Source organism: Coloeus monedula, assembly GCF_965178545.1.
Source record: "Coloeus monedula genome assembly, chromosome: 8".
Taxonomy (NCBI): Eukaryota; Metazoa; Chordata; class Aves; order Passeriformes; family Corvidae; genus Coloeus; species Coloeus monedula.
In genome coordinates, this window is record NC_138788.1 from 18,869,606 (window position 1) to 18,884,737 (window position 15,132).

The 15,132-nt window shown below is 45.2% G+C and overlaps 1 protein-coding gene across 1 annotated transcript in view; it reads right to left on the reverse strand.

The window, feature by feature from the left end:
• Nucleotides 1-15,132, reverse strand: part of TLL2 (tolloid like 2) — a gene marked incomplete at both ends in the record, with an annotated part of 83,304 nt that overhangs the window by 46,203 nt on the left and 21,969 nt on the right. Inside the window, one exon of the mRNA XM_082286594.1 lies at nucleotides 5,289-5,399. Coding sequence (XP_082142720.1) covers nucleotides 5,289-5,399 — 111 coding nt within the window. The remainder of the gene's footprint in view (nucleotides 1-5,288; nucleotides 5,400-15,132) is intronic.

Sequence of the window (15,132 nt, forward strand, 5' to 3'; positions counted from 1 at the left end):
CTGCTCGTGGCTGCCACTAGTACCTTAAGTATTCCACCAGAGAAGTCTTGCTCTCCACCCTGAAGCTAAGCAGCATAACTCCTAGCAGGAGAGCTGCACTTCATCGACCTGTCCGGCAAGTAAACCCAGCTCACATGCGAATCAATGTCTTTCCTCAAGAATGCAACCAGAGACAGCGACCATGAGCATCTTAAAACAAGAAAAAGCAAAGCATCCTGTTGCAGATGGACCCTTGTGCAGATGTGGTGAAGCAGCAGAGTAGCTGCCTGTGTTTTTCACAGCACACTCAAGAACAGCAGAGCTGCTGCCAACGAACCAGCTCCCTGCTCTTATTAAGACAAGGTTTAATGCAGAACTCCTGTCTGCCTCATTTGTCAGAGAATTACTTGCATGGATTTGCTGTCAGGGACTCCAGTCACTCACAGCAGCCTCTGTCTCCCCTGATTCAGTAGAAAGCCTGGGTTCAAATATATCCCTCTCCCAGCTGCACTGTTATCTGAAGCATACTGTAGCTAGAAAAGGTGCTCTGTGAATCTCTTCTGCCAGTCATTTGTGGCAGTGTGAAAGGCTCATCAAGGCTTTCAAGCCATGACCCCAAAAATCTCTCAAGATGAGAGGTAAAGAAAACTTGTTTTGACTGTTCTTGAAAAGCATTCTTGGCGACAGTGGGATATGGAGTCGGCTTCTTAGCAGCAAGCCCAGCACAGCAAGGCATCAGCGAAGGCAGCCAGACTCCCTTGGCTTCTGATCTGCTGCTGCCAAACTCTGAAGAGATAAACTTGCCCTTCTTACTCATAGAGGTGCCTTTCTGAACCAGAAACTCGCTCTATGATAGAAAAATCAGGAAAAGGGATAATGTATCAGAAAAGTCCTCATAATCCCAAAAATGCCCATAAAAAATTAAGCCAGAGAGTATTAAACAGGCACAAACCTCTCAGAGGCATGGCAAGAAATAAGGTCTTCTTCCTCTGTGGCTAGTGCTTCATCAGATAATCACCTTGCACCAGCGGACTCATTTGGGTCCAAAAGACAGGTAACACTGTACAATTTCCCAGCCCACCTGTGGATCTCTTTTTTCCCCATTGCAGCAGATGAATCCTCAAATCTTTCAAATTTCTTCTAAACTAAAATTACATTGTAAAAGCAAGTATTTTCACCAGGCTTAAAAAAAAAAAATCTATGAGAAACTTTTCAAAACTGCAAGCTTTTTGAAAAATCTTTCATCAAAGTGATTAGGAGTTGGCGATGCACGGGCTTGCTGAGACAGCACTCACTGGCAGATCTCCAGGTACCGGATTCATTTCATTATGTTTTGAACCATTATTGTCTCTCTACAGGTCCAAATCCTAAGGGAATCCATTTCAACACCACTGCATGAGAACACCTGATTTTCATAGTAAACGTAACATCTAAACTTGATCCCACAGAAGCAGAGAGGCAGCTAAAACCTTCATTTTAACAATATGCCTCATTGTTTGTCCCTTCTTCTAGCTGCAAAATATTTTTAAGGAAGAGGAGAAATTCCTTGTTTGGCAGATTTTATGTGGTATTACAGATGGTGATAGCAGGATGAGCAGGTGATGTGGAGGACAGTTTGGTCTGCAAAGCAACAAACAAAAAGATCACAAGCAAGTCCCTGGTTTAGGACTTAGGTTCAAAGGAGAACAGCCCATGAGGGGAAAAAAAAATTCCTGGTTTAGAAAATTACGAAAATCTTATCTCAACTCAAAGAAAGGTCAAATGTTCCACTTTAAACAGCTCTTTTCCCAGATTACTGATGAGAGTAAAACTACATTTCAGGTAAAACAGAGCTGAGGTTGAGAGACCTGTGGAAAAGAGCCCAGAAGTCATGTAACGATCACAATCTAAAAGTGGGTTGGAGGACAGCACTTTGGAAAAAACCTTCAGGGAAATCATGAAAGAGTCTTGACAAGAAATTAACTAGTTGGTAGCTCTGAGCCCTCTTAGAAGAGCACACCTCCTGGCATTCACTCACAGTTAGTCTGCACTGCATGCAAATCCCCTCTACTAACTCACACAGCTCAGAGCTTTAACCAAGTCAACAGAGTTCAACATGCAGACATCTAACAACTGCTTGCATTAAATGGGCTTCACTTAGTCGTAGACCACCAGCATGCCTACCTTTCCCTCAACAGCGCCTGAAGAAAACCCCACTTGTATAATTGCACCAGAGAAGGACATTTGCACACAAGATGCTATTGCAAAACCTACTGCAGTATTCAGATGCTTGACCTGTACTCTTCCTGATAAATTTTTAGGAAGGAAGCTCCTTTGGAGCAGATGAGGCTGCTCTCATGAATAAGGACTATCAGGTCTATGCTGCACTCCAGAAGCCTTTAAGTACTTAACACAAGTGATGGAATTCCCTGTGTAATTTCAAATCCCAATGGGACCACTCACACAAAAAAATCTGGGTATACTGGACAGAGACATCCAGACAAAGCCAAAGAGGAACATCATTGCTGGAGCACTGAAGTAAGGTACCAAGGAGACAGCCACCCCTAAAATCCACATGAGCAGGTTTTGAGGGGATTGCCAGAGAGCTCTGAGCCAGCATTTCTCAGAGGGAAGGAACCATGACCCTGCTCTGTGACTTCACCAAGGAGACAATGCTACTTGGTCCATTGCTTTCAGATACTAGGAATAAAACACTAACTCCAGTATTTGTTGAGAAAGTGCTTTGAAACACTGAACTTCAAGGCATCCCACTCAAGCAGGATCACAAATTTTCCGATTCTGAAAAATGACCGTGGCATTTCTGCAAGCAGGAAATTAATGGAGAAAACACACCTGGAGCACACTCATGCTGTGAAATTAAGCTCAGGACAGAGATCTGTGGCAGAATCCAAACAGTTCTCAGATTCCCTGCCCCTCTCTCTCAAGGACCTAGAGAAGTACCTAGCTATTTTCTAGACAATGACTGGAAGAGGGTGAAGAAGGGGAAAACTTGAAACATCTGACAGTCTCTGTGCTTGCCAGCCAAGGCAAAGCTTTCCCTAAAGCAGTACAATGTCGTTGGATCCAGAGGACCACATGTCCCATCGCTCCTAAGTACATGGGAACCTCATTCTTCCTTCAGAGCCTGACAGCTGCAGATGCTCCACACGAGCTATTAGGGTGTACACCTAAAAACAGCCCAGCAGTGTAAAATGGCACAATTTTCACTTCTCCTCCCAGTTGAACAGCATTTTCTGGGAATAAGGGAACAACACTGGGCAAGAAGAATGCCTGGCCTAATAACATGTTCAGAACTGCAGCTCCCAGATACGAAGAGCCTGTGTCTCTGTATATACGTATTAAGTACTTCCTTCACTATACAACTAATCCGATTAACAGCTTTAGGAAACTCTGAAATGTTATAATTCAAGGCGTTCCATTCAAAAAAGGTCTTAGGCTGTTTCTGTACAGAGGTTGCATTCTTCCCACTGGAAATAAAGCAGGGAGTAGGATTTTCTCCCAGGGAAGAACAGAGCCCAGTCCCCACCATGCTGAAGTAGACCACTCTCCTACAATTCACATGAGTGTCAAGCAAGCCCCACAAGAGAAGAATCAACCCTTCCTGCCCCTGCAGAGAGCCCCTCCCAGGGCAGGTGACCATAGAGATCCCTCAGTGTGTACTCTGCAGAAAGCATCACAGTCACGGGGGCTGCCCATTTGTCAGCTGCACTCCCAGGGGTACAAATGAAACCTGCCTGAGATGAGGACAAGGGTAAGTGAGTGAGGTGACGTCTCCACCTAAGGCAAAGCGTTGTATGATGCACCAGTAAAAAGTGCAAAGAAGAGACTGGTCCAACCACACCACATGAGCCGTGGCTGCAAGAGACCAGTGCCTGCATTACCTGATACAGATGTGAGTTATAAAATCCAGTTCATTTCCAGATGGCACGGGTCTGGCACCAGTGCCAAGTGAAAGAAATGTGCTAGACATGACAACTAAAAAAGTTACCAGAAGAAAAACTGATACATTCAAACATCATATGACTCTGCTTTCCCAGTGGTCTCCTCATCTAACTTCAGGAACTGACAAAGGGATGTGAAAGAGAATGCTGCCTGTCCCACTTAGTCTTCATTTTCTGATATATCTTCTGCTCCTAATAACCTATCACATAAGAATGTGTGACAGCCAAAAACACGATATGAAAGGGCTAAGTGACATGGCAATGCAGGACAATGGCCTTTCCAGGGAGCTATCCATAATCTGAAGAACTGGACAGCCCTTCTCTATCCAGAATTTCAGTTAGAGTGACAATTAAATATGCCAACAAAAATGTTGGATGCGTCACCTTTCACACTCATCCCAATAGGAAACAGGACCACTCATTCCCTAGAACCAGACCTACATGGTGCTTAGATGCTCTGAAGCCAGACAGTTACAAGGAAAGATACCCAGCCACCAATGCTTTCAAATTATATATGAGCTGAATTGCACAGGGGTCAGGTGAATATACAATTTCAGTGATTTTTGCCTCTACCCAACCTCTCACCCTACTTGCTAAACTAGAAGCAGAGCAGCAAAGAAAAACAGAAGAAGTTTGTTCTGACCTGCTCTGTCTCCAGTCCCTCTGGTATGTTTCAGAGCTCAGACTTCCAGCAATTTCTCTCTTGCAGCATACAGTGAAGTAGAGGGAAAAATACTGCGGGGAGCCCTCTGAACCAGCTGCAGAGTGTTTCAGAGACTGTTAGAGCTGGAGTGCAGTCAGAGCTCCTGAGTTAAGAAACACCTTTGCTCTGGCATGAGACTGAGCATACATTAGAGTTGCATAGGGGGAGAAAATGAGCACACACTTTACCGAAAATCAACACAATTGTTAACCTATTTCGATTATAATATCACCTCTAGGGCGGACTATATGCAAGACTGCAGTGGGTTTTACTAGGTAGACAGCCGAAAAAATGTGTTATTCCATTAAGATCATACAGTGAAAGAAAAAGGAGCACAGTAAGAGCCAGAACTCCTGCCAAACTGAGTGGCCCAAACTCAAACACATTTCCTTCCAACTTGGCAAAAAGGTATTTCCTCATAGAAAGAGACCAGTGATGTAAATCTGAAAATCTCCCTCGGACAAGATAGGATTTGGCTACATCAAATTGCGTCTTGTTTTTTATTTAACGAAGTTCAGAATTGGATCCCACCCTCAGTGCCATAACTAAGCCCTGCATGCACTGCCCTGGCTGTGGGAACAGCATCACGAGTGAAATGGAAGTGCTCCTTCCCTAAGGACAAAACCAGGTGAAAGAAGGCACCACCACCCCAGGGCTGCCCTTACCTGAAGTGTGTCTTGCGTTGCCATCTGAGTGCTTTGTTAAGTCAACAGCTCTGTCTATTTGAAACAACTTCAGATCATCTTCATCTAAAGCGATATCTCCCCAAAAGGCAGCTGGAGAGAAACAAAGTGCAATTAGTTTAGTTTTTTATTTTGGAAGAAAAGTACAGTTCCCATCTGGCTTGCATCACATCTAAAAGGCAATGACTTAATGGATCAGAAAAAGGTCAAAGGCTGCTGCAGTTCTGAAAGTACAAACAGTGAACATCAGTGGAGGCCAAGTGACAGCACTTACATTAAGTCACAGCATAGATCCACCAAAATGAGATGATTAGCTGGGATTCCTTGTGCCACTCATTCATGTAGGTGTGACTCAACCAGGGGAACGTTAAAGCCTACAAGAGGCAACCACCAGCATTGTCCTATTTCCTGTGAAGGAACTAGGTAAGTCACAGCTCAGGTCCTTACTGAGATGTTGCACCTGCACCATCCCCAGCCTAACAATGTGTGTAAGACTGGAGCACAGCAGTGAAGCACTCAGGCTCAGGAGTGTATAGCTAAAGGCTGCCGGCTTCAGGACCTCACTCATCCAGACACACTGCATTGGTCTCAATCCAGCCTGAGAGCCAGCCTACCATTTCCACTTTGCTAGAGAAACACCAGTTATGTGTCCCCTTGTGGATCAGCTCCCTAGATTTAAGTTTGCAGAGTTTTAAATTTTATAGAAATCTTTGAATTTCAGTCAGATGTCACCAAAATAAGGTAAACAAACTGACCACTTGATATTCACAGCTCAGAGAAACAGACTAGAAATCATCTGAGTGGAAAAAATTATACCCCTGGAGTATCCTGACTGAGTTGATGCTGCACAGCGTATAGTTACCACTTTGAGAATCTGAAAAAAATAAACACAGGCAGTGAGGCAGTTGACCAAGCCTAGCAGATCTTTCAGAGATAACAAACAGATTACAGAGTTCTTAAAACTCATACAAGAAGCCTGTATAGGCTGATAAAAAATAAGAAAAAATAGAGCAAATTAATTAATGATACAGCTGAAGAGAAATCGGTCAGACAGACAAGGAACAATGCTAAGGCACTGTCTGCAACAGTGGCCAGATTGGATGAAATTGCTTTTTACTTCTCTTGTTAAGTCAACATTTACATTACTTGAGGGGAAAAAACATCCTGCTGCTGTACTGGGAACATCACTGATCAAAACACATTAGGCCTGAGAAACCAATGTGCTTTACCAATCATCTCACTTTTACTACCAAGACCAAATGAAATATGGACCTTTGCCTGAATATCAGAAACCTGCAATCAGATCTGTGGCAATTGAATTAAGAAAGGTTAAATCAGAGTTTTGTCTGATACAACATGGTCCTGGTCCTGATGCAACACTTGATTCCTCTATTCTGCATCTCAGCAGCTCAGTCAGTACCATAGAATTTGCCAATGTCACTGTTCTGGGATGTGAGCATGGCAAGAAATCTTTGCTTGCTACTGCCTGCTACAAGCAGCAGAGCCCTGGCATGAGCAGAGGGTGACTCTACTACTCCTCCCTTTCCCTGGGACAAAGCTGTCCCCCTTGTTTGCCTGGCCATGGCAGCCTCAAGAGAGGCTGGCTCAAGCTTTTTGGCTGGGTCTTCTTAAAAGTGCTGCCAAAACCCAGTTCCAGAAGAGAACATAGTTAGTGCAGACAAACCTATACACAGACTGATATCAGTTATAACTAGGGCAGAACCTCCATTTGCTATACAAACAGAGAACTCAGGCTCTCCCCAACTTCTGGGCAATCTAAGCTGTCACTCACAACAGAGAAGAACCCAAAACACTGGCAGATTCCCACCAGGTAACAAGTCTACCACTACAGCCAAACATCCCAAGCTGATTGGGATGAAAGTGGAAGAAAGCAGTGACATAGGTTTCTGTGGCTGCAGTTTGAGGAGATGACATTTTACCCATCCACAGAAATTACTTGCCCAGAACAATGTGGCAGTCAAGAGGCAGAGATGCAAGCTTGGTAAGTCATTACTATACTGGCCATCTACCACCACTATTCCCTACCCTCTTGTCAAACCTACTGTCCCAACTAATTGCCACCACTGTGGGCTCTCAGTGGCTGCTCTCCATTAGTACCACACAGTCTGTTTCTCAGGCTAAGGTAGCCCATGCGAAAACCCAGCTTTCAGGGCAAGCCTGCAGCATGAATTTACACCAACAGAATTGTTATATTTTCCTTCCCAGTGGAAGGCAGCAGTTTTCTCCCAGCTCTAGCAAAGGGATCTCTTTCTGTTACAAAGCCATACATCATCCTGAAAGATAGCCCACTACAAAAGCAGAATTTTCCTAGCATTTATTTCCAGCTCTCTGCAGTCCCAGCATGCTCCAGGGGAACTGTGATTTATCACAGTCCCCAACCAGCTGAACAATTTTCGTTGCTGGAAGTCCCGGCGGAGAATGCTACACTGCAACTTCTCCTGTGCTGTCAAAGGCTCCTTCCTAAAGACATGCAAGCCTGAAAGCCTGCCTCCACCCAGAGGGAGCCGTCCCACAGGAAAGCCCAAGTACTTTATTTTAAAGGGTCACAAGTTCAGAGACTGCTGGCAAATGAAGCATCTCAAATCATCCCTTCTGATTTCTTTTACTAAGTTCTCCTTTTTAATTTAATGTGGGAAGATTTCCAAAAAAAAAAGAAAAATAAAGAAACAAACAAATAATTTAAATCTCCAAACAGCAGGCTAACAAGCTCGGAATCCAGAGTTTCTCTTGGCAGAGCTCTGTAGTGTACACCCAGGTGCAAACTCTTAACACACAGTGCAACAGCATGCCAGCTTTTCTTTGAGAAAATGCATTAATCGCTCTGGATAGTAAGAATAGAGCAGCTCTTATTGAGCTTGATGGAGCCAACATGAGAGACTTTGCTTCTCTGCTGGACTGGTAGCCTGCACCAACCACCTGAATGCTGAACCTCACCACCCCCCAGCATATGCAACCAGACAGCATTTGTCTGCTGGGCAAAGAGGAAGGATGACTGTGTTAAACAAACAAATTCAGCACCAAAAAGAAAAAAGCAGCCTGGCAAGCTGTCTGCATTTTCAGCACATTTCTCCCACAGGAAAACAGTCTACATGCTGAGGTCCGAATTGTGCGCTGAGCACAGAGGTGCCATGACACCAGGAAAGTGTGGCAGGTGGCACAGGGAAGGAAAACACCTCCTTCTGAGCAGAGGACAAGCTCAACAGTTTTCCCAGGTGCTTCCCCCGCAACCAGGGCCTAAACCCATCAATGTCCTCACAGTTCTCATTTTCCACAGTAACATTCTGGGGAGTCGCCAGCAATGTGACAGCACAAAGTGTCTTCTTTCTAAAAACTTCACCACTCTTCCCTGAGAATCACCTCCAACCTGCTTTTTCCCCCTAAGGCTGTCCTTCTCCTATTCCCCACTTGCATTTTCTCCTTTTCCTGGTTCTGAGCAGCACAGTCTTATTTCAGGGGAGAAAAATAATTTTGCTATCTCTCATGAAAACTCAATTCAGAAGTGTTCACAACTGTTTAAAACTTTCATTTTCCATGAAAAGCGTGCATCATCCAGGCTTTTTAAGAAAAATCTTATACTTTCTGGGTTTTTTTCTCTCCCTCAAAGACAACTAAGGAAAAGAATAAATCACCAAAAGAAGCTTATGGTATTCAGAAAGAAAACTAAATAACACTGTTCCTAAATATACATCGCGAACCAAAATGTACTGTTGCAACTCGTTAAAACCAGGCTGATCTCTAACACTTCAAGACAAATTCCTGGGGATGGGTATCCTTCACCCTCACCACAGTCAGCTCCAAGCTTCTACAAGAACATGAGCCACTTGAGCTGGCAGAAGAATATAACTCCATACTTGAGAAACATCAAGTGTCTGTGTTTGAACTGATCTTCAGCCACCATGCTGGAGCAAACCTTTCATTCATTTGCCTGCCACAAACTCTTGCCAGGAAGCCCCTATTCCAGCATCAGTATAGGCCATAGGTTTATTCTGATGAGCACGGATCAGCAAAGCAGTCACCCTCTGCACGCTATGGAAGACCACTAAAATTCTCCCTCTAGCACTGATCAGAACCAGCTGTGACAGAGACTGACTGAGAGACTTTGGAAACATGTATACCTTGCCTGCCTCCAAGGCAAAGCTCCCTCCATCCCACTCCACCTCAAATATAGACTCACCATCTGAAGCTTTTATTAAGAAACGGCAGGTTTTAAGTGCTGAACAGGATCTGAACCTAGATTGAGGACTGTGTCTTCCAATTTGAGTAAAAGGGGCCAATTTTCCTATGGGGTGACACTAACCTGTGTATGTCACCAGCTCCAGGGTCTTGTCTGAATTCACAGCTAGCTGGCACAGCTCACACTGACAGATTTCATTTCAGTCCTTCTAGCAGAGCTTTAACACAGTTTTGCTCCTCTTTTTGAGCAGGTGTCCCACAGGGCAATATAGCAATGGGCAGGTTAAACAAAGAGCAATGCGAACCCAAGTAGGTGCCTCAGATTTGTTTCATCAATACTCACAACTCAGTTATCACTAGTGTTCACAACCCCTGTGTGTAGATAAGAGCCGGCTTTCCAAGCAGAGGTGCCTCATGACTCATGCCAGTACAAAACACACGAGGAAGTGCTTGCACAATTAACCTTGACATCTCCAATTCCATGAGCATCATGGGCAGGCAACTGATACAGCCTGCCAGACACCAACTCAGCTGTGTCACCCAAGTGGTGAGCCACACCCTCTGTTTGTGCCTCACAGTGCAAACGTAGGATGCTCTGAACCCACCCACGAGATCAATCACGGTGCATTTCTAAGGCACAGTCTCTATCCCCACCCACATCTCTGCTCTCCATCACCTACATTACGGAAAAGTCCTAGGGCACCAATTAGTTCCTTTTGTTCTGGAGTCGAGTGTACCACACCCAAACAGTACAAGAGAAAAACCATGTCCCTCCCACCTGAGCAACAGGAGAACCTGGCAAGGGGTGCTGGGCATATGTGGACACAGAAACACATCCCACCTCCTGGCAAACAGCAGTACAACTCCTCATGCACTAGCAAAAACACACCAAGTTATTTTTGAGCCTGTGCTGAATGCTTCCCAAGCTGACAGGTCTGAGTGCTGGGAGATTTAATTTTCAGGGCTGGCCATGCTCTCATTAGGGCTAACACTTTGCAGTCTCACAATAAGAAAATAAATCAACAGATCAAAGAGTGTTCCCGGCACCTCCATATTTCTTTCCTCGCAGGAAGGTAGGCCTGTTGCTGAACCTCCTGCTGGCTCAGGAACCAGCAGAACAATATTCTGAAGTATGCTAAGATTTATACCTTAGAGAAAAAACTCAACACATTCCTAAGGGCAAAGTAACAACTGTGTCAGAGGGAGAGCAAAGCCTCAAAGTAAGACAGAAACCACTGAAAGAAGAGAGAGAAAAAAAATTTCAGACCAACAACTAGGAAATAGGGCCAGATTGTGAGCATTGAACACTCAAGACAAAGGAAGATGGGAAACAAGCAACAAGTAAACAAAAAGCATAAAAACTGCCACATTCATCCATTATGTTTTCATCCAGATCAGTAGGAATGATCAGAAGTTTCCCACTGGCCAGCTTTGGGAATAAGCTGCTGTGGAGGCTCTGGTGGTAACCAGCTCCACTCAGCAAGGGTGTTTGGAGTCAGAGCTGGGGTCTGGCATCAGTGGGGTATCCTGGCAATAGGGACTTGGGCATTCTATCTTCAGTGGGAAGTTCCCCAGTCCAGGGAGCAAATTTTGTTTCAGAAATTCCTCTCAGTTTGTGTAGGAATGTCTACGAACATGGTCTGCTTCTAAACGGCAACAAATACTTCAAAAACATCAAAATCTCCTGGAAATCAGAGTCCAAATCCCTGTTCAGACTTCTGCAGAAACCTAAACTGCCTAAATTATCATGTGTAGTGCTCCCAAAGCACTGTCTCTTGGGAACTGATCTGCAAGAGACCTAATTAGGCCAGAAGTCCTGATTCATATTCAGTAGATTTCCTATCCTGGAAGGTGAAAATGCAGGAACAAAGAAATACTTTGGGCTTGAGTTTGTTCAAAACTGCAAACATGCATGTGAGCCTACACAATGCCCAGCTTTGCTGGCCTGGACTGAATACTGTTATTTTAACCAGGAAACGAGCAATAGAGCTTGCCAGAATCAGGTTAGGAGAAAGGTATTTTCATTTTAAAATTTACAACTCTCCTGCTGCTGGTTACTTCCTCACTCAAGGTCTTCGTCTTTTCCACTTCAACATGGTAGTCACGCCAATCCAATAATCTGTGAACCCATTCCCGGTAAAATGAGCAGTGCAGGAGGGCACATGTGAACACACAGAGCTGGAAAGTCATGCCAGGCAGCTGGAAATCCATGCCACAAGCAGCTGGAAATCCATGCCACAAGCAGCAAAGCAGCTCCCTCTATGGGCCCTGAAATTGTTAAACAGCTGCACCTTCATAGAGAGCGCTGCCAGGGATGGATGTCTGCTGCCCAGTACCTCAGAGCACCTCAGAGCTTTAAGAAGCTGCTCCCTGTAATGTGGGGTGCAAAACCCAAGCAACTGGCTTAACCCCTCCTGTTTCCATAGGAAGTAAATTAAACTGTGCGAGCTTCATAACACTCTGTTTACTGCTCTAGGTGACAATGCAAGTTCCATGGCAATGCTGACATGAGAAAGGGATCTGGCTGTGCATCTCTGAATTCGTCTCCCTGAAAGCTGTAGACAGTCTGTAGAGTGCCTCTTGGCCACATTTTTTGTGTAGGCAGGAAACAGACTTTAGGGAGAAGCTATCATGGACTCACAAACACATGTAGTTTGATCTCTACCCCCCAACACAGACAGGCAAACATCCTCAAAGCCACCCGAAAAGCAGGTAAACTCACTTGGAGACCTCTTTCCCTTGCAAGTGAAACCGACCTCAGCAACTCATTTGGCTGTCCTCACCAGGCAACTCTGGCCCCCTTCTGCTGCCTGAGGGACACAGGTATCCTTCCTGGATTCTGTCCATTCCACGGAACCATGATGCTCCAACAGCTTTTGTCACACCCTGCTGTAAAGTTATTCTGGTTAAATGAAGGCAGCAGACAGAGACAAGAGACCTAAGAACCAGCTATCTCCATTCCCTGCCAACGCCTGAACCCCACAGTGCACATACATCTCTCAACCCTACTAGAAGTGGGAACCAGGAAACAAAGCCATAACCAGAGAAAAGGATTTTGTGGCCTGATCCTAAGTGATAAGACCTATAAATAGCACAGTGGCATTATTTGACAGAGGAAGCCCTTTCCCCAAGTGCCTATGAAGTGACCCTTGTTAGCTCAACCTGCAAGGCAGCAATGCTGTCTTGGAAATCCAGCATTGCTTCAGCTGCCCTTTAAGAGCAGGAGATGACAAAGTTCTGGGTAATGAAATCCAAGGATGCTTTCGTCAATTAATTATGGAGATAGCTGAACTACACAAGCCCCATCTCACCCCCTTCATCATTTTTGCTGCTCAATATAACTTTAATTAATCTTTCCTTTGGCAATTTGAAGGAAGGGTGAGCACGCTGCAAACACCCACTGAGTATTAAATTGATTTTCTGTTTTATAGTCCTCTTTCCCTCCCTATTGGTCAAGCTGTGATTTGTGCCTCTTCCCTTGGAGGCATTTTTTTCCATGCTAATATAATCCAAAGCCCCAAGCAACAATTGCATCCTGAAAAGTAACACTTTGCACAGTCCATTGCTTCAGCCCAGCCTCTGCCAGCACAGAGAAGATTCTCTCTTGCGTCCTTTTCTCCCCACACCACAAAAATCCAAAGCATACCTTCATCATTTTTGCCTAAAACCTGACAATGTTATTGTCCTAAGTAACTAAGAGATCAAGTCCCTGTAGTTTCCTGCCTGCCATTTGTAGCAGTGCATCTCAACTACCAAAGCACTAAAGGAAAGCCTATACCGCTGGAAAACACGACCTCCTAGCTGAGGGACCAGGCTGTCTCTTGCTGACAGCAGGAACAAAAGCTCAGCTGAGGTCCCTAATAACTTGCCCTACTCTCAGCAAAAGACAGGACCCCACCGTGGGCTTGTGGGGCTGAGAGCAGGGTCTTTAGCAGCAAGCACACCCCAGTGCAAGGTAAACCAAGTGCAGCCCAGCTGTGCAGCAATGGAACAAGCTCTTTTCACAGAACCTTCTCCTTTGCCTTGTAGGGACCCCAGGCCTTGACTGTCACCAGTCAACCATTTAAGGCTGAGAGTGGTTAGGGGTCACCTTCTTACCCCAGCACCACCTCAAGGACAGGCACAGAGGGTGGCTGCCAGCAGTTTCTGTCTCAGGAATTCAGGTTCCTGTTCATCACTACTGGTTTTGGTACCATGAGCTAGGAGACCTTGACCTAAAATATTGCATGTTCCTCAGCGGCTGTCCCACAAGACTTCCTGAGCCTTATGGGCACCACTTCCAGTCTTCTGGGAGGAGACATCCAGGTCAGACCTTTTCCTCAGATAATTCCCATACCATGGGACTTGCCCTGGATTTATTCCTCAAAATTAAGATGAGAAACATAACCTTAGAGATGACAGAAGAAAATTTAAGACTAAAACTCTTCTAATTTCATTTGGAATGGCTCAGTGGCTAAGCACTGTCCCCCCACTGAGGACATTTCATTTCAAATTGCATCATTTGGGGAGGGATGATTTTCCTTCCGGTGGCCAGACACACAGAGGTGTCAAAATCTCACTGTTCTCACCCCAAGCACTGCAACAGGGGAATGGGTGACCCCAAACAGGCAGAAAATTCACTGCCACCTGCCCACCCACAGAAGAAATTGGCTCATGGCAAAAACGACCAGAAGTGGAGCCATGAACTGAGCTGCATCCTCAAAAAAGGAAGGTAGAAAGCAGGCCTGCTTGGAGCAAACTTCAAGGCAGGCTGACAATTTAAAACCACATGGTCCTGGATGAAAGGAGGCAGTTCATGATAGATCACATCTATTCAAGGGCCAGACAAGGAAAGCAAACATAGGCTCATTTTACTCATTGTTCTTTATCCACCAGCACCAGGAGAGGAGTGCTGCAGCACTGTTGGAAGAGAAAAAAGAAATGGACAGCAGGCAGGAAAGAAACGGGAGCTATTTATGGAGGATAGCTAACTTGAGCTGTTTACAGACCTTCCCTCTGAAAGCTCAGGGATGGGAGGGTGGGCAGGGAGGTGGTTTCAGCCATTAAAAATACAACGTGAGAATCCATTAATTTTCCATAGAAACAATGTCGTCACAGAAGCGAGACAAATCCGATCAGTCATGCAAATGTGCTGATGTTAAATTCTCAGGCCTGGGTGGGGAATTTGGGTTGCCAAGAACACCACAATGAAGAGATCAGAATGAGATTAGAAGCCAGAGAGGCTGTGGCACTGACGGCATGGTGGGGGGCATGAGATGTAACCAAAGGCACCCCAGATTACAGCAGACTTCATGCCTTAAGCCAGGCACAGGTGTCCCAGCAGGAAAGACAAAAAAACTCTTCCTTGCATGAGATCTCAGGAACCAGGCAAATGCCACATTCCTGCTCTGCAAACCAGCAAGGACCACAGCTCACTCCAGGGAATGAAGGGCTCAGCAACCCACAGGACTGGGGCCCTCACAAGCTGCAAAGACACAGCATCAACGAAAAGCAAGAGGTGATAGAGGAAACAGGTGAGCATAACACAGCAAAGCACTAGGTAATTCCAGTTTTGGAGAGAACTGTCCCAAGTTGGTGTCAGCGCTGTCCCAGGCACATGCTGAGCTGTGGTGAATTCTCAAACACAGCATTT